General features: G+C 43.5%; 2 protein-coding genes across 4 annotated transcripts in view; one reads left to right on the top strand and one right to left on the bottom strand.

The window, feature by feature from the left end:
• Positions 1-1,020: 1,020 nt before the first annotated feature.
• LOC126983642 (proteasome activator complex subunit 3-like) lies at positions 1,021-7,591 on the bottom strand. The gene is made up of 6 exons (XM_050836581.1): positions 7,462-7,591; positions 4,917-4,949; positions 4,435-4,580; positions 3,917-4,097; positions 3,043-3,213; positions 1,021-2,416 (listed from the first exon to the last, which is right to left on the bottom strand). Exons 1-6 carry the CDS (start codon positions 7,546-7,548, stop codon positions 2,225-2,227), a joined length of 810 nt encoding a protein of 269 aa, XP_050692538.1. The 5' UTR covers positions 7,549-7,591; the 3' UTR covers positions 1,021-2,224.
• Positions 7,592-14,209: 6,618 nt separating this feature from the next.
• LOC126983379 (E3 ubiquitin-protein ligase TRIM33-like) overlaps positions 14,210-26,002 on the top strand; it is a 25,580-nt gene continuing 13,787 nt past the window's right edge. The window contains exons 1-9 of one of the 3 annotated variants that reach the window (XM_050836203.1): positions 14,210-15,448; positions 17,517-17,734; positions 18,387-18,506; positions 18,934-19,193; positions 19,497-19,691; positions 19,940-20,076; positions 20,464-20,699; positions 21,383-21,603; positions 23,494-24,364. In XM_050836203.1, coding sequence (XP_050692160.1) covers positions 14,620-15,448; positions 17,517-17,734; positions 18,387-18,506; positions 18,934-19,193; positions 19,497-19,691; positions 19,940-20,076; positions 20,464-20,699; positions 21,383-21,603; positions 23,494-24,364 — 3,087 coding nt within the window. In that variant the 5' untranslated portion in view covers positions 14,210-14,619. The remainder of the gene's footprint in view (positions 15,449-17,516; positions 17,735-18,386; positions 18,507-18,933; positions 19,194-19,496; positions 19,692-19,939; positions 20,077-20,463; positions 20,700-21,382; positions 21,604-23,493; positions 24,365-26,002) is intronic. The other 2 variants (XM_050836138.1, XM_050836272.1) reach the window with 2 other exon arrangements.

The following is a 26,002-nucleotide window of genomic DNA, read 5'->3' as shown; positions in this document are numbered from 1 at the left end:
GTATCATTAGCAATAGTAGTAGTAGCATTAGCAAAGTAGTAGTAGTAGTAGTAGTAGTAGGATTAACAATGGTACTAGTGGTGGTGGTGGTGGTAGTAGTAGTAGTTGAAGTCTTTTTGAGTGGCTAATATATTCATAACAAGCTAAACACACCCACACACAACGACCCCCCCCCACACCCACACATCAACCAACCCACCCCTACACACAAACATTTACATATATTCATTCCTGAGTCCCATATGATTCAGTAGATATGACAGCCCGAGACGAAGCCCCTTTTTTACTGCTGTTACATCCCGATTTGCCTTTGTTATAGCTTCCCCCGCTCCGACTAATGGCTTCCTTTATCATCTGACAGTCCTTACAGCTGGGATCATCGAGGAAATATGAGGATATGATAATGATGATGGGTTTAATGTTATCCTACATTGACTATAATAACCACTGTAATGACCATGTAGTAGCTGAATATGGAATGATGTAATAAAATAATAAAAATACTGAGACTGAGGACCACGATATAATAAAAACAAATAAACAGCCATTACATCACACTTGTATAGGCTACCTGTTCGTCAGTTAACCTATCAAGCCGTGAATTGCAATATTAATCAACTGTTGGCTTATTCTCATTTACCCTTTCAATTTTCCTCTCGTGTGCAGTCCATCAATATTCAACAAACATATCATACAACATCAACATGCAACATACATCCTTCAACAGTCCTTTCATCCTGCCATCATTGCAACACTCATGGCCTTCTTGTCAACATCCTTCAATGACTCCTTTCCCCCTCCTGTTTTTTCCCTCCCTCTGTGCAATATTCATACTTCATAGCATGGTAATGAAGCTGGCACCAAAGTATTTTCAAGTTATAAATAATATACATGTCTTGTGTATGTGTGTATGTGTGTATTTGTAGTATCACATAAATATATAAAGTGGACTGCTTGTATGTAATACTGATACAATTCTACACCTCCCCATGTAAGGATCCTTCATGACATAGTGCAAGGTGTTTAAATATCAAATTTATTCATATCTCCACAAAATGCCATTTCCATGACCACTGTGTCCTCCCTTCTGACAAGCCTTAAACAGGACAAACAAACAGAAACAAATCATAGCAATGGCATGAATACAGGTGCTGGAGCCATCTTAACTAAGGTTCTTCAATAAATAACAGTGCATAACAGTTCTGTGAGGAAACGTCCGATCCAAATACATAACCGGTAATAATTTGTCACGGCATTAATACACTTGGTATACCAACGCATGGGGAATACTGCTGCAGCGGAGACGGTAAGATAACCATAACAAGTGGTAATATTGTTGTGTGGGCGAGGTGCACTCCAGTGACACACCCAAAAACTGAGACAAAACCAGTAATTAGCACAGCACCTCTCTCTCTCTCTCTCTCTCTTGCTCACTCTCACACACACTCTCTCTCTCACTCACACTCTCTTACTCACTCACTCACTCACTTTCTCTTTCTACTCTTGGAACCTATGACGACAAAAAAGAAGGTAAACGGGAGGGGACAGGGATGGAATTCAGGAAAGTGGCCATCCATGCCCTTGATACACCTGGAAATAAACCCTTAAAACCTTCATCCACTCATCCACTCAAACCAACAGTAGTAGTGGTGGTGATGGCTGTGTTGTTGCTTGGAGGGAGAGGTGGAGTGTGTGTGTGGGGGGGCGAAGGGTGGACAGACAGAAGTGGTAGAGGAGGAGGAAAGGAAAGGAAGAAATGCATTGGCTGTAAGGGGACAAATGAGGATAGGATTAAAAGAAGTGGAGGAAGCAATCAGTGGAATAAGTGAGTGTTGGAATGGAAAAAGTGTCAGATAAGGAAGTATTAGATGTCATAGAAGTGGTGGAAGAGGCGAAAGAGGAATAAGGAGATTAGTAGTGATGGAGTAAACAGAAGTAAAACCCATAACAAAAGTGATAGAGGAAAAAGTGAAGGAATAATTATAGAAGATAGTGAAAGAGGTGAAACTGATGGTGAAGTAGATAACAAAGTGATAATAACAGTGATAGAGAGAGAAGGAAGAAGTGGTTGGGGGTAGTGAAAGAATGGAAGAAGAGTTGGGTGGAGTAGGGGATGTTGGTAATCTTAGTAGTCGTAGTAGTGTAAGTGGTAGTAGTAGTATAAGTGGTGGTGGTGTTAAGTGGTGGTGGTGGAGGTGGTGGTAGTAGTGGTGGTGTTGATCCCTCAGTACATGGCCTCAATGGAGTTGGTGGATCGCGGCTTCTTGATCTTCTCCATGTTCTTGGTGATCATGTCGTGGAGTGTGGCGTAGTGGTTTCGGATCTCCGAGAGGGTGATGCGTAAAGACAGGTACTCCTTCTCGTCAAGCTCCACCACCGTCCGCCGGTAATCGTCAATGTGCGGGTACTTGGCCACCTGCAGCATTATCATCATTAGTTGTGGTAGCAGTGGTATTTCTCTAGGTACCTTTTCTTTCTTCTTCCATTTCCTTCTTTCCCTCTATCTCTCCTTACATTTATATTACCTCTCACTCACTTTCCTTTCTTCTCCCATTTTTTCCTTTTCCTTCATTATTACTATTGCTATTACTACTGAGATCCATGAAAGGGCATCAACAGTGTATTACAAAATGAATTGGCTCAACAATACATTACAAATATTATTATGTAAAAATTTTATCATCCAAAACATAAGGTCAATGGGTTTGTCTTGTCTGTTGCAGAGAAAAAAATATCTCAGTAAGTTTTGATTCATGTTTTCTCATATTGAATAAGTAAGTCAGTGCACAAAACCCACAGCAGAGTGATGATATCTTACACTAAATTATTACTCAGCAACCTTGCAATACAATGATTTTTAATTGTAACTAAGATCAATAATACTCCCTCTATTACAATGAAGTCAATAATAAAAAAACTCTCTTCTACTCTTCCCTCCTGTTCCTTCATCTCTCTCTTTTCACCACTTATCTCCCTCCTTCCTTCCATCTTCCTTTCATAACTTCATCCTCCTTCCCTCCCTGTGTTTCCCCTGTGACCCACCTTGGAGACCAGCTTGGCGCGGGTCATGTAGTACCGGGAGATCTGGTCAAAGAAGGAAGCCGCCTCAGACTCCACCGTGCGAATCTCCCCGAGTGTTTCCTCCTGGATGCTGACACCGAAATTGTTGCCGTCCTCAATCTTTGGAATCAGGAATGATATCCACATCTTCAGCTGAAAGGGGAAGGAAAGGGACATAAGAACATAAGGAGTCTGCAAGAGGCCAGTAGGTCTAAACAAACTAGGTCATGTAAACCTAACCCCACCTAACCTCACTCTCCATGAATTTATCTAAGCTCTTCTCGAATGTATCTATTGTATTGGCACTTAGAACATGACTGCCAAGCCTGTTCCACTCATCCACCACTCTCAGTAAATCAATTCTTGCCTATATCTTTGTTGAATCTGAAATTACCAAACTTAACCAATTGCTACGCTATTAACATTCCCCTTATTAATGCCCTTCATCTATTTATAAACTTCAATCATCTTCTCATACCCTTCGCCTTTTTAGAGAATGTAGATTTAAATGTTGGAGTCTATCCTCATATAGCAAGTTTCTCAACCCTTGAATCATTTTAGTCATTCTCATCTGCACAGATTCTAACATCTGTGGGTAGCTAGGTGGGACAAAAGGGAGTAGGTAGAGTAATATCTACACATTTACAGTTGCAGTAGGGAAGAGGAAATGGTTAGGAATTTTTTCATGGTAGTATGCAAGGAGAGATATGGACTGCAGTTATGTATGATGACAAGTTGTCTTACAAAATGACATCCACATCAGCTGCAGAGTACAAAGAAAATAAATGGCATGAACCTTTCTCTATACTAATTACCCATCACTTATCTTCCACCCACCACCCCTTATCCCACTCACCAGGTTGGCCTCCTCCACCAGCTGGCAGATGAGTGGCTTGATAGTGTCGACCATCTCAGTAATATGTGAGTTGATGGGCACGGAGCCACTGGGCAGCACAAACACCTTGGCGCCAGTCACTGCATCCTCCGCGCCACCGTCAGGGTTCTTGCGCTTCTTCCCAGGGGGGTCACCGTCATGGCTGGGGGGTGCGGGAAGGGATATAACAAACTACTCCTGGTGTTACTATTTTTTACGGTAAAGGAAGCAGATCAAGGGCAAAAACAAAAAACAAAAATGCCCGCTTAGCACTGTTCCTGTAAAATCAAATAGCCTTGCATGGCCAGAAGAAAGGATGGAGAGGTGTCTTGATATTCACCTCTTGAAAGAGTTCAAGTCGTAGGCAGTGGGAATTAGAAACGAAGGAAGGCTGCCCGCTATTGGTGATGTTAAATTTACTCCTGCTACTGGTATTACTATAATGCTAGCAGGGAGAGGTCTTAATTACTTGCTGCTGGTATATTGCTAAGATTACTCACTTGTTTACAATGAGAGGTTCAGGTACGGGGATCTTGAGGTCTGAGTGTACCTTCTCCAAATTCTCACATAGGAATGGAGACTCTTCAAGCAGCTTGTTGAAGTGTATGATGCGTTCGGGAAACTTCTTCTTCACTAACTCCTCTGCCTGCACAGTGATTGAAAGGAGGAAAGTATTAGTATTATAACACACCAAGAACCATAAGGGCAATAAGGACCATATTAGAAACAGGCATTCAACTATATGTACTTTTATGAGTTATTCTTGAAAACAACATAATCATAAAGCAATAGTTGGTGTAAATGAGAGGCTTGGTATTTATGTCTTCAAATTTAAGTGTAAGTTAGTTAAATTTATGAATGAGAATTACAGTTGGTGAATAAAACATTCTCAGGTACTGTCATGTCTATGCCGCCTGGCCTCTTGTAACCTCCCTGTATCCTTGTGGAACTGTAAGGTGAACAAAGGATGCACTTCACTTACCTTTTCCTTCACAGATCCCTTGTATGATTCCACCTGCAAGGGAAAGAAATAATTAATTACTATACATCATGGCAAACACACCTCATAATAGGGAATGAGGAGGAGAAAATTATTGGGGACTGATTTAGCCTCTGTAGGAATCATTATTTCAATACTAATAATGTGCATCCTTAAATTACAATTGGCTAACATGGAAATGAGGGTAGCCACCTTGTATGAGGTTAATACTGACATTTTGTGTTGTATTTTAATTCTCTGAATTCAGTGTGAAGTAACTAATAGCTTCCAGAAATTTTCAGAAACTTCAAAATACTATTTATATGTACAGTTTATGAATGCAGTCTAGCCCATTGTATCTTGGCAGTGTGGGGTGGGGTGGGGTGGGGGTGGGGTGAGGGTGGGGGGGGGGCCAGGTCAAGTTGGGTTAGGTTGGATAAGGTTAGGTTATATTGGGTTAGACTTAGTTTTATTAGATCTGTAAAGTTTGTTTACAATAAATACTTGTGGTAGATTATAATTACAGACTGCAAAGCTACTACACCTACAGACCAACTACACCATGAAACTGAAGTCCTGAAAATAAAGGATCACCTTGACATTAAAGGCACTCAAAATTTCACCGCAGGTGCAACAAACCAACACCACCCACGACGTTACATGACAAAACACCAACTTACACCAAAAGACATCAAAGCAACACCTAACAAAAGATATTATACACAAATACTGTCAACACTTCCACCCCTCCCACATCAAACCAGCCTCCAGAAATATATCCATACTCAAATCACTCATCGATCCATCCAGTCAATCAAAGATAACACTCTGGTGCACGCCCATCCTCTGGAAATCCATCCCTCAGAATCCCTCCTCCTCCATGAAGACAAGAGTCCACCTGGCAAGACTGCAGTGTGGGCACCATCCAGCCCTTCTGAGCTATAAGAAGAGGCTGGATGACTCCAACGTGGACACTTACCCTGATTGTAACATGACACCTCACAATATAAAACACATTATAGAAGACTGCACAGCACACAGTCACTTATGCCAACAACACAATGAACACTCAATGAGATCCTTGTGGGAAAGCCCAGCTATAGCCATGGCCTTCTTGAGGGGTTCAGAGCTCTTGGACAGACAATCTGAAGAACCTCAACAACAACTTCTGATACACTTCGTGCTACACCATTGTTGTCTATGGCAGCAGAGAAGACTACCATCATCTCCATATTCCCCTTAAACTTACGTCCTCCCTTTTAGTCAGATTCAAATTTCCTCACAGACACCAAGATCTCCAGCCAAGACATTTTCAACACAGCATCCCCCCCCACACGCCTCCGTGGTCTAGTGGTCAGCGTGTCTGGCTTCTACTCCGCGGGCCCGGGTTCAAATCCCGGCCTGGGCAGTCAGCGTGCAGCTCACCCAGCTGTTCATCCTCCCTCTCAGGCTGGTGGATAAATGGGTACCTGGGGAAATCTGGGGAATGTAAACTGTGGTAACCCAGATGTCACACTGGCCCTGTGTCCTGGGGTAATGGGCTCCCTCCCACCACAGGCTCAAGGGCAAATGTTACAGAGATGAGCACCGAGGCCACGCGCTGCTACAGTGTATGCCCCCAACTTTATCTTTTACTATCCAACCCCCCTCCCCAACACACACACAAGTGTCTCATACCCTACCTTAATCTACTCTCTAGTATCCTGATATAGGCAAAGACAGCTAACTAATAACTGTCATACCCCCATTTCATCTCCAACACCAAAACTAGCAGTAAATTGTACCACAGTAATTATATGAATCAAAATGAAAAGCAAATTTCCTTCCATTAATAAAAATGCATGATTATCAAGACATGAAACTAATGATTAACAAACAGACTTTACCAATCAGTGTCAAGATATTCAACATACACAATTAGACAAAGCATACAATTACTCAGCACATTATATCATCCCTGTCATGAACTGGAGACACAACCATGAGCACCTACAACATGGCAGTCAATATAATAGTCAACAAAAAGACTTGTCATTAACTCCTCGACCTGCACAGTGACAGAAAGGAGGAAAATATTGTTATGGGAGGTTTTAGTGACTTTTGAGATATAGTTAGTATGAGATTATGGACGAGGGAGGCTGTGGTGACTTTAAGACAATGATTAATATGGGATTATGACTGAGGGGGTGACTGTCAAAGGGGAAAATAACACCCCTTATGGTAAGCCCCGGGGTGTGGGGTGTAGGCCGCGTCCCCCGGCTAGGCTCACACCGGGGAAGGCAGGAACCCAGGAACCACCACCCCGTGACTCACAACCGTCCCTCACTCACCTGCCAACACCCTGGGGGAAAGAAAACCCACAAGGATACCATAAACCTTCCCCGCCTTGCATTATCACCCAAAACAGCGGGCCCTTGTCATAAGCTTTTTTCTGCCATTAGCGGTGTGAGGCATTTTGCAGGCCTATTACGGATTCCCACGTGATCTAAACCCGCCTGAAGATATCTCCTAATTATCCTGAACCCTCCTGACCCGCCCATATACTCGCCTGGGGTAAATATTCGGCCATTTCAAGAGGAACACGGACACTGGTAGTTTGTTTCGGTTTCCTTCCCTGGGAGAGTATAGACGCCATGGCCGGGCCTTGACTGTCTTGCCGATCCTCTATTTGTAAGACTTAATGCTCTTATACTCCGGCCAGACACATGGAAAATGACCTGCAGGATGGTTAATTTTCCCCCTAGTTAATAATACCTTGAAATAATGTGAAATAGAGGAGAGATTAGATGTGTTTATGTGTGATTTTAAGTCTATTTCTTTGACTCAGTTCTCTTATACTACAGCTGGACACATGGAAAAGGACCTACAGGATGATTAATATTTCCCCTACTAAATTATACACTGATATACTATAAAATGAAGGAGAAATTAGGTGTGCTTATGCGGGGTTTAAAGGTGAGAAAGACGTATTCTACTTGTATGACTCAGCTCTCTTATACTAATGCCAGACACTCAGAGAAGACCCACATGATAACTAGTTTTTTCTAATCAATTATTCTTTAATATACTATAAGATGAAAGAGAAAATAGGTGTGTTGGCGGGTGGTTTTAGGGGGAAGGAAGTGTAGGATCTGATGCCATATTACGTGCGGGTCATGGAACTTATACCTCGAGCGGGCACGTGTTGGCCAGCGGTAAATTGAAGTCCATGCTAATGTATCTTTGTTCCAGGCCGTGCTCCGTGTAACAATGCATATTTTTCTCCTTCGACGCGTATTTCCTTCTCCCCGAGCCGGAAAAAGTGGGTAAACGGAGAGGCAACAGCTAGAAATGAATGTTGAAGGATATGGCACCGATGTTTTCCGACTGGTCCCCGTAGCTCACACGCATAGACATGTTGAATAACTATAGACATCTCTCAGTGAACGATTTTTAATGTTAACGTACCAGCAAGAACACAGAGAGAGAGAGAGAGAGAGAGAGAGAGAGAGAGAGAGAGAATGCAGCTGATGGTGGTGGTGTTGATGAAAAATAAAACGGAGAGCTGCAGTCATTTTTTATGTGTTTCGTGCATATTCTTATTAGTCTTGTGTTAATTTTTGCTGTTTCCATGTCATGTTTGGGGAGGCAAGGTTGGGAGAGTCCCCCCTGAAAGGTAGGGGGGGGGGGGGAAGAGGCCCAAGGAGGGTCGCACTTTTTTTGTTTGTTTTTACAATAAAGGAAGCACCTCAAGGGCAAAGACAAATGAAAACAACAAAATAGCTCGCTACGCACTGCTTCTGTAAAGAAATAGAGAAGAATGGCCAAAGGGTCAGTTACGGATGGAGTGTCTTTGATACTCCCTTCTTGAGAGAGGTCAAGTCGTACAGGCAGGAAGAAATACAGACGAAGAAAGATTGTTCGAGTTTACCAGAGAAAGGGATGAAAGAATGAATATGATGGTTAACTCTTGCGTAAGGGATTTGGGACATTAGGTATGAGGACGAACCAAAGTAGAAATGCGTGTGCAGCGGGGCCGCAGGAAGGAGGGGAGGTGCATGCAGTTAGCAAGTTCAGAAGGGCAGTCAGTATGAAAATGTCGATAGATGACAGAGAGGACTGTGTGTGTGGAGTAATGATGTATCGGATGTCAGATTTCAGAGATCCGCGGATGCGGATAACCGCATCCGCTTCCGCATCCGCAAAATATATTAAGACATTCGCATACACATATATATGTGTATGCGAATGTCATAATATATTTTGCGGATGCGGAAGCGGATGCGGATATCAGTTTCTACCAAACTGCGCATGCGGATGCGGATGCAGATATCAATTTATAACAACCTCACGGATGTGGATGCGGCTGTGTTCCGGATTTTGGTAATTCACTTTATGGAACCAATTATTGCCAAATGGCAGCTGCTTTTATTGCACGATACTGCATTTTGTAATTTTAAAGTGTTTATTCTCTCTCTCTCTCTCTCTCTCTCTCTCTCTCTCTCTCTCTCCTTGCCAGCTATGTTGCTTCCCTTTATACTTACGCAATATTGCATATAGTACATGCAGTACTATTACACAGTATACATACATACATACTTGTACGAATTTACTTGATACCTACATACTACATAGTCACTATGTTAAATCATCTCCCTCCTGCCCTTCCGCAAAACTCTTGACACATTATGTTGTGGAAATTTGAAAGGAAATGAATACAAGGTGTAATTTTAGTATAGATAATTAAGTGAACACGCATTAATTAATTTTCTTCAACTTCGCAAGCTCTGTAGGCTACTCTGTAGTCTGCACTGCACCCTGAGTCTGTAACTCTGTAATGTATAAAGTATATCCGCCACGTCCTGTTTGTGTGTGGTGCGGATGCGGATATTAATTTCATCACAAATGCGGATGCGAACGCAGATGTTTAATTTATCAGAACTGCGGATGCGGATGTGGAAAATTATGCGGATGTTCAGAGGATGCTGCTGCGGATGCGGACATCCGATACATGATTAGTGTGGAGCCCCCCCACGCATTAGATGCATATACTCCATACGAGGGCGGACTGCCCTTGCATATGGACAGTATCTGTAAGGATGAAAAAAAATGGTGGAGACGACACAGAACGCCCAATCTCGCGGAAGCTGATTTAGTAAGAGAGGAGATAATATTATGAGGCTTCATGTTAAGATTTTGAGTAAAATGGACCGTGGATATGTTTAGTGTGGAAATAGGTGACAGCTGAGTGTTATTGAAAAATAGAGGATAGTTGTTTGGAAGATTGTATCGAGTTGACAGGTGGAGAAATTGAGTTTTCAAGGCATTGAAATACGCCAAGTGCCTCCTCCCCCAATCAGAATAAGGTCTGAAGTCAAGCGTTCTGCAGCCTCCAGCCAAGAAGCATGTGATTTCTGTTGGGAGGGTTTTATGTCAAAAGATGTTGAGTAATGCATAGTAGAGCCATCGGCGTTTAAGTGAATAAGACAGTTTGTTTTGGAAAGATCATTAATGAACAACAGCAAAAGAGTGGGCGATAGAACGAAGCCCTGCGGGACACCACTAGCTGTTGATAAGTTTAGGTGAAGAACAGCGACCATTTACCACAGCCAAGAAAGATCAGCCGGAAGGGAAACTGGAGATAAAAGTACAGAGAAAGGGACAGAACCCGTATATAGGAGGGCATAGTGTGTGTGTGTGTGTGTGTTGTTACTCATCATCATCAGAAGAATAAATAGCCCAACACGTATTGTGGAAAACCGAGATAATGTATAAAAGAAAAGTATATCAAGATTAACAATTTATAAGCATCCCACCACCTCCTTTTCTCAATAGCCTATTTCATTTATACACCTCAGTTCAATTCTTTATATTTCTTACTTACCTGGCATGTGTTAGAGATCATATAGAGGACACCCTAAACTTTTTATTGTGGGCGTGACTGGTACAGTAGGAAAAGTTTCAAATCGGCTTAATTGCATCCCGAAGAAAAAAGGCGGAGAAAAAGGAAAACAAGGAAAAAAATGAATAAAAACCAAGAACGTCCTGCCCGAGGATTCTCCGTAGAGTATATATTGTATCCTCTCTAGCTTAGTATATTGTATCCTCTCTAGCTTAGTATATTGTATCCTCTCTAGCTTAGTATATTGTATCCTCTTAGTTCTGCCTTAGTGCCTTACTTATTACTGCGCTGCGCAATGAGTCGGCAGGATGGTATGAGTGGGCTTGCATGAGTAGCTGGTTTCAAGGCCAGTTATCCTCAGGTAGGTTACTGTTTTGCGACCATGACGGCGACGAGGCACACTTAATTAATCTCTCTCTCTCTCTCTCTCTCTCTCTCTCTCTCTCTCTCTCTCTCACAACACTGTCTGTACTATAGTGGCTAATACAGTATAATCACGTATTTTCATGATGTGACAGGTAGGCTATGCTGACGTAGCTAATTCTGAAACGTGTGATGACGACTAATAATTTATCTTTTTAGCTCAGGGCGTCGCTTCTAAAGAGCAAAGTCGGTATAGGCTACTCAAACGTTTCCGCTATTCCTAAAGGCAGATAAAGGGGTTAATCGGGTTCTCATGGGTGTTTTATTACGTTCATGGTAGTACATAAAACTTGTCAAACTACCATAAGGATCATAAAACTATACCCATATAGAAAGGTCCATAACTCCTAGGATAGCCTTGCCAAATATGTGTGTGTGCTTGGGCGCCGACATGTTTAAAATATGGTGTTTACTACTTATTACTATGGTGACGTCTAAACTTATCCTCGACAACAGTACAGTCCCCAGTCTGTTGTCCGCGGGTACCCATGACGCCCTGAGAGTCATTATGGAGCCCGCGGGGTGCCTTGAAAACTTATGATATACGTGTGTCTATGTGTGTGTGTGTGTGTAATTCACCACGGCCTGATCACGAGTTGGACTCGCTTTCGCCAGCAGGTACCCTCACGACGTGAGCAAGTGCTCATTATTGTCGATCTCTGGGTACTGCCAGGACCTCGCACACCACACACCTTATCCCCCTTGCTTAAGGGGGGACAGTAACCACTCCTAGTCAACGGAAAGAATCCGGCCTGAGCGGGGCTCGAACCGCCGCCTGTTTGGCCGTGAAGCCTTGCAGCGCGGCGCTCTAACCAATTGAGCTACCGGAGCGGAGTGTGTGTGTGTGTGTGTGTGTGTGTGTGAATTATATTTATTTTCTGGCGCCTTCCACTCTGTTGATATTGGTGACTGTGACCCGAGGCCCACAAAAGGTTGGGGACTGAGAAAGATAAAATCGCCCTCCCAAAATGCTGCTTCTGTAAAGATTAGTAAGAGGACCAAAGATTAGTAGAAGAGGACCAAAAAAGAACTGAAGACCAAAAATTAGTAGAGGAGGACAGAAGATTAGTAGAAGAGGATATAATATTATAGAAGAGGACAAGAGATTACTAGTATATAGGCTAAAGATTAGTAGAAGAGGGGAAAAGAAAATCTCGAAATGTGCACCTCAGAATGCCGGGAACATTATGGAAGAAGTTGAGGCTTTTATTATTTTTTTCGATGCGTTTTTTGCAGCTTCTCGAACTTAGGAGGATTTCCAGTTTAGTTCGATATGTTTTGATACTCCCATCATGAGTTGAAAGAAGTGGAAATACCATTTCATTATGATGTCCACGAAAAATGAGATATCTGACCGTGAAATGATTACGGCTCTCCTTTATTTTATTTTTTTACATTCGGCCCATTGATCCGGAAGGTTTTCAGGATGGAATCTGTTGGTCGGCCCTGTCCGTCAGTGAGTGGCTCGGGCAAGTGTTTTATAGAGGCGCCATTCTTGCTGGCTCATGCTGCCCCTCCCGGAGCTTCATTTGATCCTCTTGTGAGAGTTTCGCTTGGGTACGGGTTGATAGGTGGTCTTCAGGACAGCACGTGGGTTGCTTTCTGCCACTCGGCAGGATCTGAGCCCAGTACCTTCAGTTCACCATGCCCGTACGCTGACCACTGAGCCACCGCATTGCATGGAGAACGTGTGGAGAGGGGATTTTGAAATGCACACAAATATGCAAGCACAGCGGGTCAACACTGCTTCAGCATCCAGGAGCAGTGCTTGCGTCACCTCTTATGTTCCTTTGGTTGCTGACGACGCAGCCAGTAAAGTCAGGGACAAACTGACGTACGGGGGTTGGCATAAGCTGCGTCAGTGTATGGTTAATATTTTCCTTAAAGTTCATTTCCTGTGTTTTACGCTATGTTGGTAGCGTACATGTCGTTCTGCCGGTTGCAAGGCATCCTCTTCCTCTGACGTCAGCCAGTACTACAAGCCTTAAAAAGAACATTCCTGTCCCCTTGGTTTCCCATACCAACGAGAAAACTCTACAGAGGACCTCATTGAAAACAACCTTTTACAGCTCTACTTTCATAATTATCGGTAAATTGTATCAAGTATATGGATATATACTTAAAAGCCAGTCAATCAACTAATCATCCCCGGTAAATTAGATAGACAGATAGATAGGTATAGTAGATAGGTAGGTAGATATGTATGTATGTATGTAGCTATTGCAGGGAGGATAAAAGTGTATGAGTGGAGAATGAAAGAAAGAATTAGGTACAGGGACTGGAGTGGCACGTGAGAAAATGTAGAAATAAAATTGAGAGAGAGCAATTGAAATGTGTGGAGCTGAATAGGTGGAGGAACGAAACAGAACGAATGAAAACATATTGGAAGGATCGAAAGAGATTTACATAGATTTACATAGAAAATCAGACCACACGAGAGGTTCAAAAGCATTAATCAAAGTCGGTAAGAAAGAACCCTGGGCGGTGATCTCTATCAAGTGCATGGATGAGAATGCAAAATAACCACATAATAAGTCCACGTCCTTGGAGCTATCAGGTATACTGCAAGAAACCACGTATAAATGTATGACATGGAAGAGGGAGAATATAGTTGTGCATGTGCTACTGAAATGCGAGGAGTATAACACAGACAGAATGGAGAGGATGCAAATAAACTTAACTGAAATGTGAAATGAGATAAATGAAGTGGCTGAGAGAAACCGGGATGGAATGGAGATATATGATGTTGATGGGAGATTGTGAGATTCGAGAAGTATAATAGAGACAGAATGGAGATGATGCAAATAATCCTTACTGAGATGGGATGTGAGATGAAGGAAGTGACTGAGAGAAGAGGGAGGGAATGGAGATGGAGATGCTACTAAGAAATTGTGTGGGGAGACAATTAAATGGTCGAAAAGATGGTTGCTAACTGTAAAAAAAATAAGATTTGTAGGAGAGAGGCTACCATTATATTGACCTAACTCTCAATGGGTCACCTGTAGAATCAATATCAAGGCCATAATCTGATATCCACCTCCATATCCACAGCCAAGGGTGTTTCTATTGAGCCATCCAATGCACCTTCAGCCATTGAAACTCCCGCCCACCACAGTACCAACCACAAAGGCTATTTCCCCTATCTCGACTCGTTACCCGATACCTACTTAGAAATCTACCACCTATAATCATTAGTTCTGATATGAGAGTCTTGCCCAGGGGTGACGGGGGTGAATAAGGGGGCTAAAATAAGTATCTGGTGGCGGCCTGCGGGACCCACAATGCCTCACCCAGCACGACAACAAGAAACATGTCGGTGGGACTCACGGACGAACGCCCCGGATTTTGGTTACTATTTCCGCATATCTGAGCAAGGATAAAGCTTGATGTCAGCACAACACGATGGCGGAGTCCAGCCTCGATTTAAGGCCTTTAACGGCCCTGGAAAATCTAGTGGGAGTGCAGATAGAGAGTTTACAAATGGGTGACGGGCAGACAGTGGAGGAGGAGGCCGCCGTTAGTGAGCCTGGCGAGGGAAGGGACGCGGGCCAGCACGAGCCGCTCAAACTGGTGGACGATGACAGGGACACCTCCAGCACGTCCCCTTCAGGCGTGGCGGAGGCCTCGGAGGGGGCGGCAAGGCTCGTGGGGGAGAGTGACAGCGCTGGGGTGGAGGAGGAGAGCGAGGCGGCGCCCCCTCAAGACCTCCCCGAGCTGGACACCCAGAGTGAGGACCCCCAGGGCGCGGCGCTCCCCCCAGCCAGCCCCCCGGCCCTCACGCCCCCGGAGGCACCCACGGCCAGCGAGGCGGAGCAGAGCAGTGTGGAGAATGTGGAAAACAGTGGGGAGAACCAGGTGACGGAGAGTGAGCCTATGGTTGTGGAGAGGGCGTGGACAGAGGCAGAGGAGAAGGAGCAGCAGGAGGAGCCCTCGCCCGCCGGTGGAAGTGGTGGCAGTGACGAGATGTTAGTGCAGGAACCTGAGGCCATGGTGGAGGGGGCGGGGGACTCCAGTGCCAGCAGTGGGGGCGGGGAGGGGAGTGTGTCTGGGACGGGGGCGCCGGTGACGGAGGATCAGTTCACCTGGGACGCTGTGCACTGTGTGTTCTGCGACTCGAGTGTGCTGGACCAGGAGCCGAAGTTGCTGCCCTGCCTGCACTCTGCCTGCAATAAGTGCCTCACTCACGAGGCTGCCGAACCTGAGATGAACAAAGACGAGGATATTGTTGCCAGTGAGTCCGCCACACACCATGCACCTCATCCATGCCATCACCCCTACCTCTGTGTTCCTGTCATCAGCCGTGCCGTCACCTCACCCTGCTCCACACACGTCGTCCTTGCTGTCGCCTTCATTGCATGGTTGCTATCACTTTGCCACACCTTCCTTTCACCATTCCTGTCATCAGCTGTGCCGTCACCTCACACTGCACCACACATGTCATCCTTGCTGTCGCCTTGATTGCATGGTTGCTGTCACTCTGCCACACCCTCCACCATTCCTGTCACCCCACCAGTCCAGTAGTAGATGTGGGATAAGCCTTTGTAACAGCTGAATGTAATGCCAGGAAGTTTAGGTTAAGAATGAAATGTACAAATCATAAAGGTAGATATAAGTACGTATGTAAGTATTGTAAGTATTAAGTATGTCTACCTTTGTGATCCTTACTTAATACTTACAATACTTATATACATATACTTATATCTACCTTTGTGATCCTTTATACATTCCATTCTTAACCTAAACTTCCTGGCATTACAAGCCCCTATGTAGTCCTTTTTGTCAGTTTTTTTCCTGTTCTACTGTTTTTTCCTGATTTTCTACACTTCTATGTTTGTGCTTTTCTTTTCCTTTATTCCACTACCTTATCATATCCCCAACCACACACTCATGTTGCAGGCTTTTTCAGACCTGGGCCCGTTGAACCTTGGCTGGTCTAAACTAGCCAGGGTAATTTAACAATAGTGACCATTACTGATTAGGACCATATAATGTTTTATAGCCACTAAACTAATTTAGAGAAGCTTGGTTACTGGCTAGTTCATGTTACATTATTTTTACCAAGTTTTTAGTTCAAGAATGGTCTGAATAGATTGGTAAAAATACACGAGGCCTGAGTGGTTCAATTTCAAGACACTGACTATTTATTTCTTTGTGAAATATGATGCAATAGATCTTATTCCATAATAGTTCACTCTTGCACATCACCCTTATAGTATTTCCACGAGAAACTGGCGTGTGGGGTGGTGGCGGCTGCGGGTTCAGCCCTGCCCCGCACAACAGGAGCTGCCTTGTATAGGCTGACCGGCCTCTTGCAGACTCCTTATGTTCTTATGTTCTTGCCACACTCTCAAGACCTCTCGCTTCCTCTCATATGTCAGCTATTTACTACTTTTGAATGAATTTAATTAAATAATTGGATAATTCAATAAGGTCATATAGTGTTCAGATTGTTTCATTTTTAGGATAATAACAAAGATTTTGTATAAATATGACGACACTCAAGTGTCGTGGTATTTGTACAAAATCTTTGTTATTATCCTAAAAACGAAACACTCTTAACACTATATGACCTTATTGGATTATCCAATTATTTAATTAAATTCATTTAAAGGTATTAGTAAATAGCTGACATATGACAGGAAGTGAGAGGTCTTGAGAGTGTGCCAAGGTGCGGGGCGGGGCTGACCCTGCAGCCGCCACTACCTCACCCGCCAGTTTCTCGTGGAAATACTATAGTAACGGGGACACTCCCCATAGCAACCACTATAGCAATGTATAGGAAAATTTTATTAAAAGCTTGAAATCCAGTGTTTCATGCCAGTGTTCTGATTTTTATAGATATAAAGAAAATGGTTTGAAAATTAGTGCAGATATTCCTGTCCATTCATGAATGCCATTTGGAATTGTGAGGTATTTGGCTGGTGTACTACAGCTTGCTTGTATTGAGAGGGCAGATGTTTGTGTCGGCTATTTGATAGAGAGCAGATTTGTAGACAAACTATTTGATGGACACAGGCTTGGTGGATGGAATGTTTGATAGACGCAGGCTTGGTAGATAGATTTCAGTAGATAGGCTTGGTGGATATGTCCCTTCTATCACATACAAAACTTTGTATTGCCCTCTGAACCTTACCCTTATCAACCTTGTATTGCCATTTACACTTTCCTTTTTAACTTGATTACAAGCCTTAAAGTTCATGTTCATTTCCTCATTTTATCAGTCTTCATGGATTTATTCCAAGAACAATTTCATCTGTAAGTAGGGCAGAGGTGGAAGCTCACATGTGCATCTTTTTCAGTGGACCCGCTAATCCACTGTCCAGTATGCAAGAAGGGGTTCCCTCAGGAGAGCATCCTCGACAACATGTTCGTGTGTGAGGCGCTGAGCTGCAGTGCTGAGCGGGGGGCCAACGGGCTGGCAGAGGAGAGCTTCACTTGCACTTCCTGCACTGATGAGGCTGTTGCGACGGGGCTGTGTACTGACTGCTCCGAGTGGCTGTGTGACCAGTGTATCCAGGTAAGCCAAAAAACTATTCTTTCATATCTATTTTGCTCATTTAGTTCTCTTCCTTCTCTTGGATCTTTGTGACTAGTTGAGTGAAATGAGTCCCGACATCTCTTCCTTTTTCGGGCGGAGTGGAAAAATTTGGGCAGCTTTTCCGATACCGTACGCCCCTGTCCACCCAGCAGTGAATGGATACCAGGTACCTATTAATTGGGGGTTGTGTCCCGTCTCCTGGGATCTGTTCCCTTCTCCAATAATTCCTTCCCCTTCCTGTCTGTCTCCGGCATATGACCACAGATGTTGTGCCGACTAAATGAAACTTTCCAGCTTTCTTTCTCTTCCTTTCTCTCTTTGTCCTCAGTATCCATGTGAGCCAATATATCCATTCCTTTCCCCTTCAGTAGCTTTATTTTTTTCCCTCCCTTGAGCTTCTTCCTTTTCTCTTTAAGATTCATTGTTCCTTCATGTTGCAGGCCCACAAGCTTTTCTGTTCCTCAGTGTTGCAGCCAAAATATCATTCATCAGTGCTGGGGCCAAAATACGTATAACAATCTTCCAATTGCTGTTGCTTATCAATGTATTTCAGGCCCACAAGGTGTTCTGTTCCTCATTGATGTAACCAAAATATTATAAACACCTAATTCACCATTGCTTATCGTTTCAGGCCCACAAGCGAGTGAAGGTTACCAAAGACCACATCATTAAGGCGAAGGGGGAAGTGGATTCAGACTCGCCCTCAAAGACTCAGGTCAAGAAGTCCCTCTTCTGCAATGTTCACCCCAAGGTAAGGGAAGGCTGAGGGTGGGGGTATACCTTTGCACTGTAACAAGGTAGTGATATCCAACTCCTCCAACATATACGAGATTTAATACTGTGTTCTCCAACTAAAACAGCTTTTCAAGGGGAGTGATGGATTGCCAATCCTAACTTGTAGCACAATTTCACTCGTCTTTCTTGAGTCCATTTAAACAATTCTTGGAAGCATAAGAAATTTCTCGTAATAAGAATCGAAAAATACAAGTTTTTAGATGGTGCAGGATTAGCAAAAACATTAAACTATAGCTACTGGTAATGCAAGTCTCTCTTACAATACGATGCATTGGCATACAATATTTTGAAGAATCTCAAAGCACCATTCATTAAATATTACGGGAATACCAGGAACATTCAACAAAATATATAACTTAAATCTATCTTTTCTTGTTGTACAGGAAAAGTTGAACCTGTACTGTCAAACCTGTGATCAGCTTACGTGTCGAGACTGCCAGCTCATCGAACACAGGGAGCACAAGTACAAGTTTTCAGAGGAGATGGCCAGCCTGACTCGAGAGCGATTGCGGCAGTTCCTCATGGATATCCGCAAGAAAAGAGGCTATATAGAGAATGCCAAGGAGCTGGTGGCTGAGCGCAGGCAGCAGATTCTCAACAAGCAGGAGTCAGTGCAGGCGGACATCAACAGGCTGGTGGAGACGTGAGTGTTAATTATATGTTTTTCACGTTCCTCAGTTAAAAAGGGTAGCCAGTTAACCTCAAGCAACGTTTCACTTACTTTAACTGTTTAACAGGATTATGAAAAGCGTTGATGTCCTCTCTTAGCATTTTGTTTTCACAGCCTGTTCATATTGCAGGTCCATCTACATCATCTAGAAAGGGTAGTCACTTAACCTAAACTAAGATATTCCTTTCAGTCATTTTTATTGTTTGGCAGGTTTATGAAAAGCAGTTTGTGTTTTCTGTCTCAGCATTTTGCTTTCACGGACTGGCCATCTTGCAGGTTCATTGACATCATCAGGACCCGAGGCAGCAATCTGTTTGAGTTGCTCCGTGAGGTGTGTAACAGCAAGCAGGAGCAATTAGACAAGAAGAACGAGGTGCTGCTCCATCTGGGCTCACAGGCTGACCACTGCATCACGGTGGTCGAGGCTGTCCTGACCACCTCCTCCGATATGGCTCTCCTCTACTCTAAAAAGTGAGCTTCCTCTACAGCCTATCTCTTATGCAAAGGGAATCTGAAGGAACATGTTTTTGAATTACCCATATCTTGATGTTCCTCTGTTATTTTAATTTTTTGACAGCTTTATTAAAAGTAGTTGGTATATTTCTCTCCCAACATTTCATTTTCATTTAATTTAGACATGCTCTAAATTCTCCACACCTTGATGATGACGATGGTGATAAAACAGAATTTTCTCTAAACTGAATTCACTTTTGCTGCAGGTTGTTGATGGAGCAAGTGTTGAAGGTGGACAAGGACTCCCCGGACCGCAGCCTCTTCGACCGCTTCAAGGCCAAGCTGAACTCTGGGGACGACATTTCCCTCAGGATATCCAGCGAGTCGAGGGGGCTTGGGAAGGGTAAGTCATGTGTGATTTCAGCAGGTTTTCTGTATCTTTTCCATTACTTAAAAGTGTTGTGTATGTACTATATCACACATGCAAAAATAGAAGGGCTGTGCAAATATAGATATGGAGATATAGGACACTTCAAGTATAGCTAAGGCTTTATACACTACAAAAGATAGACTGACAGAAAGAGAGGGGGAGAGGATTGAGCTAAGCAAATATGCATTGTCTTGTATATAAGGAGTGTTATTTATGCCTTATCACTCTCCATCTCCCTAAGCTCTGCATGAACAGATACACAGACAAACAGAAACAGACAGAGAAAGAGGATTGAACTAAGCAATGATGGAGTGTCTTGTACAGGAAGGGACTTATTTAAAACTTTTCCCTCCCCCTCAGCTCTGAAGGATGTTGGCTACCTGCTGGTGGACAACAAGATCTACCCTCCGCCTGATGCGGGGCTGCAGAGTAAAGCCCGCTCCTCCCAGCCCTCCCCTGTGGAACAGGCAGCCTCCCCCCAGCCTCCCCAGCCCCCTCAGCCACCAGCGCTAACACCTATGCACTCACATATCCAGCAGCAACAGCAACAGCAGCAGCAACAACAACAACAGCAGCAGCAGCAGCATCACATACAAGTGAGCAACTTATAGAATTTGTTTTTCTTCCCTTCTTTATGGAGTGGTTTGTAGTTTAAAAATATTATTTAGTCATATTTGTATGTTTTAAATACGTCTGTTCTCTTTTTCTTGTAACATGGGGATAATTTTATTTGAGTCTTACTTCCCTCCCCCTGTATGATAGTATAATGCGGGTGGGTGGTAAATCTTTCCAAAATTTCTGTGTAAGCTGTACAACAATTTTTATCTGCATCTTTATCTTCGACACCTCACAGGAACCTCTCTCAGGGGTGGCCACAGCGAAAGTATCTCCAACTTTCCCTGTTCAGGCACTCCCTCTCAACACACTCAATCCCTCAGCTACCAACTCTCTCCCCAATATTTGTCCACTCTTGATCCATTTCACCTGTGGCTTCTCCCTGACACCCTCTCCTTTAGTTCTACCCTCATATTCTCTCTCAACCTGTCTGCCCTTTACTGGTTCTGAAAATTTTTGTATCATGTTACATTATCAGTCATATTATACAAAAAAAGGACATCATTTTTGTACTGATTGTAATCACCATAATTTTACTTCTATTTTCATCAATGGTAGTATTAATATTGGCATTGTTGGTACAGCAGGCATTATTTCCTTGTGTATTAGCTTATCACTGACACCTAACTAACCTAACCTATCCTAATAACCTTCTTCCTTGCAGGGCGGCAGCAACATGCACCACAAGTTCCACACCTTTGGGCCGGCACCTCCTGGGCCTGCCAACCCCCCGGGCCTGGTGAGGATACAGCCCAAGCCCTCCAGCCAGCCCCACCCCGGCCCCAGCCACACCTCCTTCCCTCGCATGCCCCAGCTGACTCAGGGGCGCTCCTCCGATGTGTCCTCCTCGGTCTCCTCCACCACACACCCCATCGGCGAGAACAGGTGAGAGGATAGGTGACCTGTAAGGTTGTAAAATTCATGGGAATTTTGAACTGGGAAACTTTCCATGGAAGTTTTTGGGAATTTTCAGGAACTTTGAGGATTGATAAATATTTACAAGTTTGCCTGTGGTGCTATTGGCCTTTTTTATTTTTTTTTATTTATTTATTTATTTATTTATATATTTATTTTTATTTTGAGGCTGAGGTTATTGTTGCCTCATTAGACTTCAGTTTTAGGGGGCTGTTAGTGAATGTCCCTTAGTCCAGTGGTGGCACAGGCAGGATTGTTTAAGAGATGCCTATTGAGGCACATGCCACCCTCCGGTTAACCTAACCTAATCTAACAAAACCCCAAACTCTTACTATAGGCCTCAACTCCGAAAATTCAAATAAGCAGCTTTATTAATGAGACTTTCTATACAACAAAGTGAGGTCATTTTTTATTGATTTATACCATAAGTTCCTGCTTTTCATGTGTTTGAAGATTCTTTGAACTTAACCTAACAAAACCCCTAACAATTACTAGAGGTCTTGACTCAGAAAATTCATATAAGCATCCTTCCTAATGAGACTTTCTATACAACTAAGTGAAGTTATTCTTTGTTGATTTATACCATAAGGTGCTGGCAATCGTGTGTTTGAAGATACCCTAAACTTAACCTAACCTAACCTAATAAACCCCCAAACAGTTACTATAGGTCTTGACTCAGAAAATTCATATATGCTTCCTTACTAATGAGACTTGCTATACAAAAAAGTGAGGTTATTCTTTGTTGATTTATACCATAAGTTGCTGGCTATCATGTGTTTGAAGGTACCCCAAACTTAACCTAACCTAACAAAATCACAAAAACTTGCCATATGTCTTGAATCGAAAAAATCATATATGCTGCCTTACTGACTGAGTGGGGTCATTCCTTGTTATTTTGTGCCATAAGCTGCTATCTATTATGTGTTTGAAGATGCCCTAAACTTAACCTAACCTAACAAAACCACAAAAAGTTATCATACGTCTTAATTCAGAAAATCATTTATTCTTCCTTACTAAATGAGACTATATATAACACAGTGAAGGCTTTCTTTTAACCCGTGGGGTTCGGCTATGGGACAGTCGAGAAGTGGCCGAGAAACGGCAACATTACACTGCATTTTGAGACTAAGAAAAGAGCATGGAACATGTATCAGAGTACTCCTCTCATAACCATAAAGCTCTACTTTAGAGAATTTGACAAGTGATCACTGTATGGATAACTAAATCAGTCTGCCATGACCTTACAGCACCACTTATGACAAATAAGCCCTCCTCTAGATCAATCACCTGCCACAATAACCCAATTCATGCATAGTGGGTTGCTCTATGCCACCACCGCCTACAATTAGCTCGAATTAGGCGTTTTGAGCCGAGCCCAAAAATGGGTCCACCGACACTGCCAGGTTAATTTATGTTATAGGAGTCTGGAAATCATGTGTTCGAAAGTTCCTTATACTTAACATACCCTATTGTAAATACAGTTTTTGTTGCTTAAAACTTTTTAAATAATGGTTATATAAACAAAGTTGGTTTGTTTATTAATACACGTGTGAAAAAATTGAAAACTCAACGAAAATTCCCAAAATTCCCAAGCCCTGAAAATTCCCGGAATCTTTCCCACCCTTTACAACCCTAGTGACCTGGGTGTCTGGGTGTCACTACTTTGACCACTTGATTAATATTCAGCTCAGAAAATATGTACATTATTGTCAGTTGGCATTTTCCCATTTGTCTTCCTTGTAGAATGGTATGCACACAATGATTAACAAGTCTTTACATTCTTTTCTTGATAGTAGATGGCATATTAATTAACTATGTGCATTCTAGTGACTTTTTCATTCTCTTCCCTACTCTTTTCAGCCATCTGCGGGGTCTGCTTGGCTCGGGCGGGACATACAAGCTGAACACCTTCAACCCACACCTGGCAGCACGGCTGCAGCAGCACCAGCAGCATCAGGGGCAGGGCCGCCATCACGACCAACAACCCTCCAGTCGGCCCTCCCTGCCCTTCAGACAGAACATCAACCCCGCTGCTGCTGCTGCTGCTATGGCTAACATATCCCAGTTGGCAGCTGTGTCACCTGGCAACACCAACCCTCTGGGCATGGTGAGCATGGCCCCACAGCTCAACCCTCCCTCGGGCATCAGCATCACCCCTGTGCCCCAGCAGAAGGCGGGACACCAGTCACACCAACAGCAAGTCCTGTCGCAGCACCAACAGCAGAAGCAGCAGCAACAACTTCTGCATGGCATCCTGCGTAATACTTTGTCCCAGCCAGCCATTGGACCCAAGCCAGACTCGCGGCAGGCATCTCCGCACAGCACACAGCAGCCGCCACAAATCAAGAAGGACAGCAATAGCCCCACGCCCTCCTGGCACATCCCACAGACAGCAGAGTCCTCTAAGTCAGCCAGCAATAGCTCGCCCATGGTGTCCATCCCCTCCGAGAACGTTGACAACTCCTTCAAGATCATGTTGGGGTCCAGTAAATCCAACGGAGGGGTGAGTTCCTCTTCCCCGGTCATCCCCAACTCCATCACCACCACTACCATGACCACCACAACCACCACCACCTCCTCCACCAACAACAGTACCTCCAACACTCCTCCCAACTTGCCCCCACTCACAAGGATCCGACAGATTGTAGGCTTCAGGTCCATCCTCCCCAAGCCCCACCACTCGTCAGAGGCGGCGGCGGAACCCGTCCTCCCCACACAGAGTGCGGACCAGGTAAGTCCTTTTCAGTTTTACCGAGGTAGAACACTGCAGCACACACACACGCACACACACACATGTCCACACACCTAACCTTTTCTGTGTGAGGCAGTCATGTCATTGTTTTTAATGTGTTGAACCCAGTATAATAATTTACCACCACACACTTAATGCTCTTAGTGATGTGCTTGTCCTGCACCTCAGCAGTGCCATCTACTTTTCCCACCTAAACATAATGCCTTGTTCACTAAATGTCTACTGTGAAATACATTAATTTCAAATCAGACTGTCAGTTTTAACCTCTTCACGACCATGACTTCATGACTGTTCGTTATCTACCTTTTGAGGGTGTCCATTTTAAAAGATTGGTGTGTGGGAATGAGTGATAGGTTATATAACTCACTTTATAAATGTTAAAAGGGATTGTTAAAACTTTGATGAGTGCCACACTGCCAATTAATATATGGTGTTAGGTAGCTGAGAGGGGAGAGGTGTAAAATCTGATCCTATTGGTGGCTGTTGTGTTTGACATCTCAGGAAATAGTACACATGAATTAGGATCCAAAACAGAGATAGAAATTACATTGTGTGTGAGTGGCAGTGGAAGTTGAAATGATGGGATTCAAATATAGACTGGAGATAGGCAGGGATCAGGGATGTATAATATCTCCATACTTTTTTGTATTTAGGGACTTTGTGAAATATTGTGGGAAGGAAAGATTAGTGCCAGTGTGGGACATGTATTAGTCACAAGTTCAAGGCCTTCCATATAATATTAATTATAAGCAGTGTAATGTGCAACTTTACTACTGGACTTAGGAGGTAGGTATATGTTTTTATATTCATATTGTGTTACTGTAGCATTCCTCTGAGTCACAAAGGTAAGAAGTTTTATACAATTTACCCATCCAAGGAGCATCTACATTATGATGTCATGAGTTTTAAGTAATAAAGATTTTGTATGATACCGTGTGTTAAGCAGCTTGTGTGGGTTTTCCTGCTCCCTCAGGTAAATAGTACTTGCCTTGATAATAGAAATGCTTGTGGTAATTACTTAGTTCTCTGAGGTACATGATGAAGTTGCAGGTGGACGGCTCCCTGTTAGTTTTTGGCAGGGGTGTGGAGTCAGAGTCGGTGGAGTCGGCTACTTTTGGCCGGAGTCGGAGTCGGTAAAGATACCCCCGACTCCAACTCCTTAACGTAATCATTTATCATGTAATGCAGTTGTGAAGTTTTTTTCTTTTACATTATGTAGATGTTGTCTTTATAGAGTACATGTAATTTGAATGTAAATACATGTAAGAAAAAGGACCTCGAGAGAGTTTACCGGCACTACAGGCAGCACCTAAAAAAAAAAAAAAAGAGAGAGAGAGAGAGATTTGCAATAGAGGGAGAGGGGCATGGGGGCCGGAGTCGGAGTCACAACTTAAAAATTTCCCGGAGTTGGAGTCGGAAAATCTTAACTCCGACTCCACACCCCTGGTTTTTGGTTCATAAATGTCATGAGCTTGTGTGGCATGTAGCAGCTTTTTATTAGGGAGTTTGTGTTCTTTCCCAACCTTAGCTGGGATACAGTCTTTGTTGCTTGGTGTCGGGATAGTACAACATCCTTTATAACTAAGTGAAAGACTCAAAGAATAAATGTTGTTGCAT

Source organism: Eriocheir sinensis, chromosome 1 (assembly GCF_024679095.1).
Source record: "Eriocheir sinensis breed Jianghai 21 chromosome 1, ASM2467909v1, whole genome shotgun sequence".
Lineage (NCBI taxonomy): Eukaryota > Metazoa > Arthropoda > Malacostraca > Decapoda > Varunidae > Eriocheir > Eriocheir sinensis.
Note: the sequence above shows the minus strand (reverse complement) of the source record. Positions and strands in the feature narration are given on the sequence as shown.

Coding starts and splice junctions, on each gene's coding strand:
- LOC126983642 (XM_050836581.1), bottom strand. CDS start 7,548: ATGGCGTCTATACTCTCCCAGGGAAGGAAACCGAAACAAACTACCAGT. Junction 4,950..7,461: donor TGGCCGAATATTTACCCCAG/GCGAGTATATGG, acceptor TTTCCCTTGCAG/GTGGAATCATACAAGGGATC. Junction 2,417..3,042: donor GCGCCAAGCTGGTCTCCAAG/GTGGGTCACAGG, acceptor ATAATGCTGCAG/GTGGCCAAGTACCCGCACAT.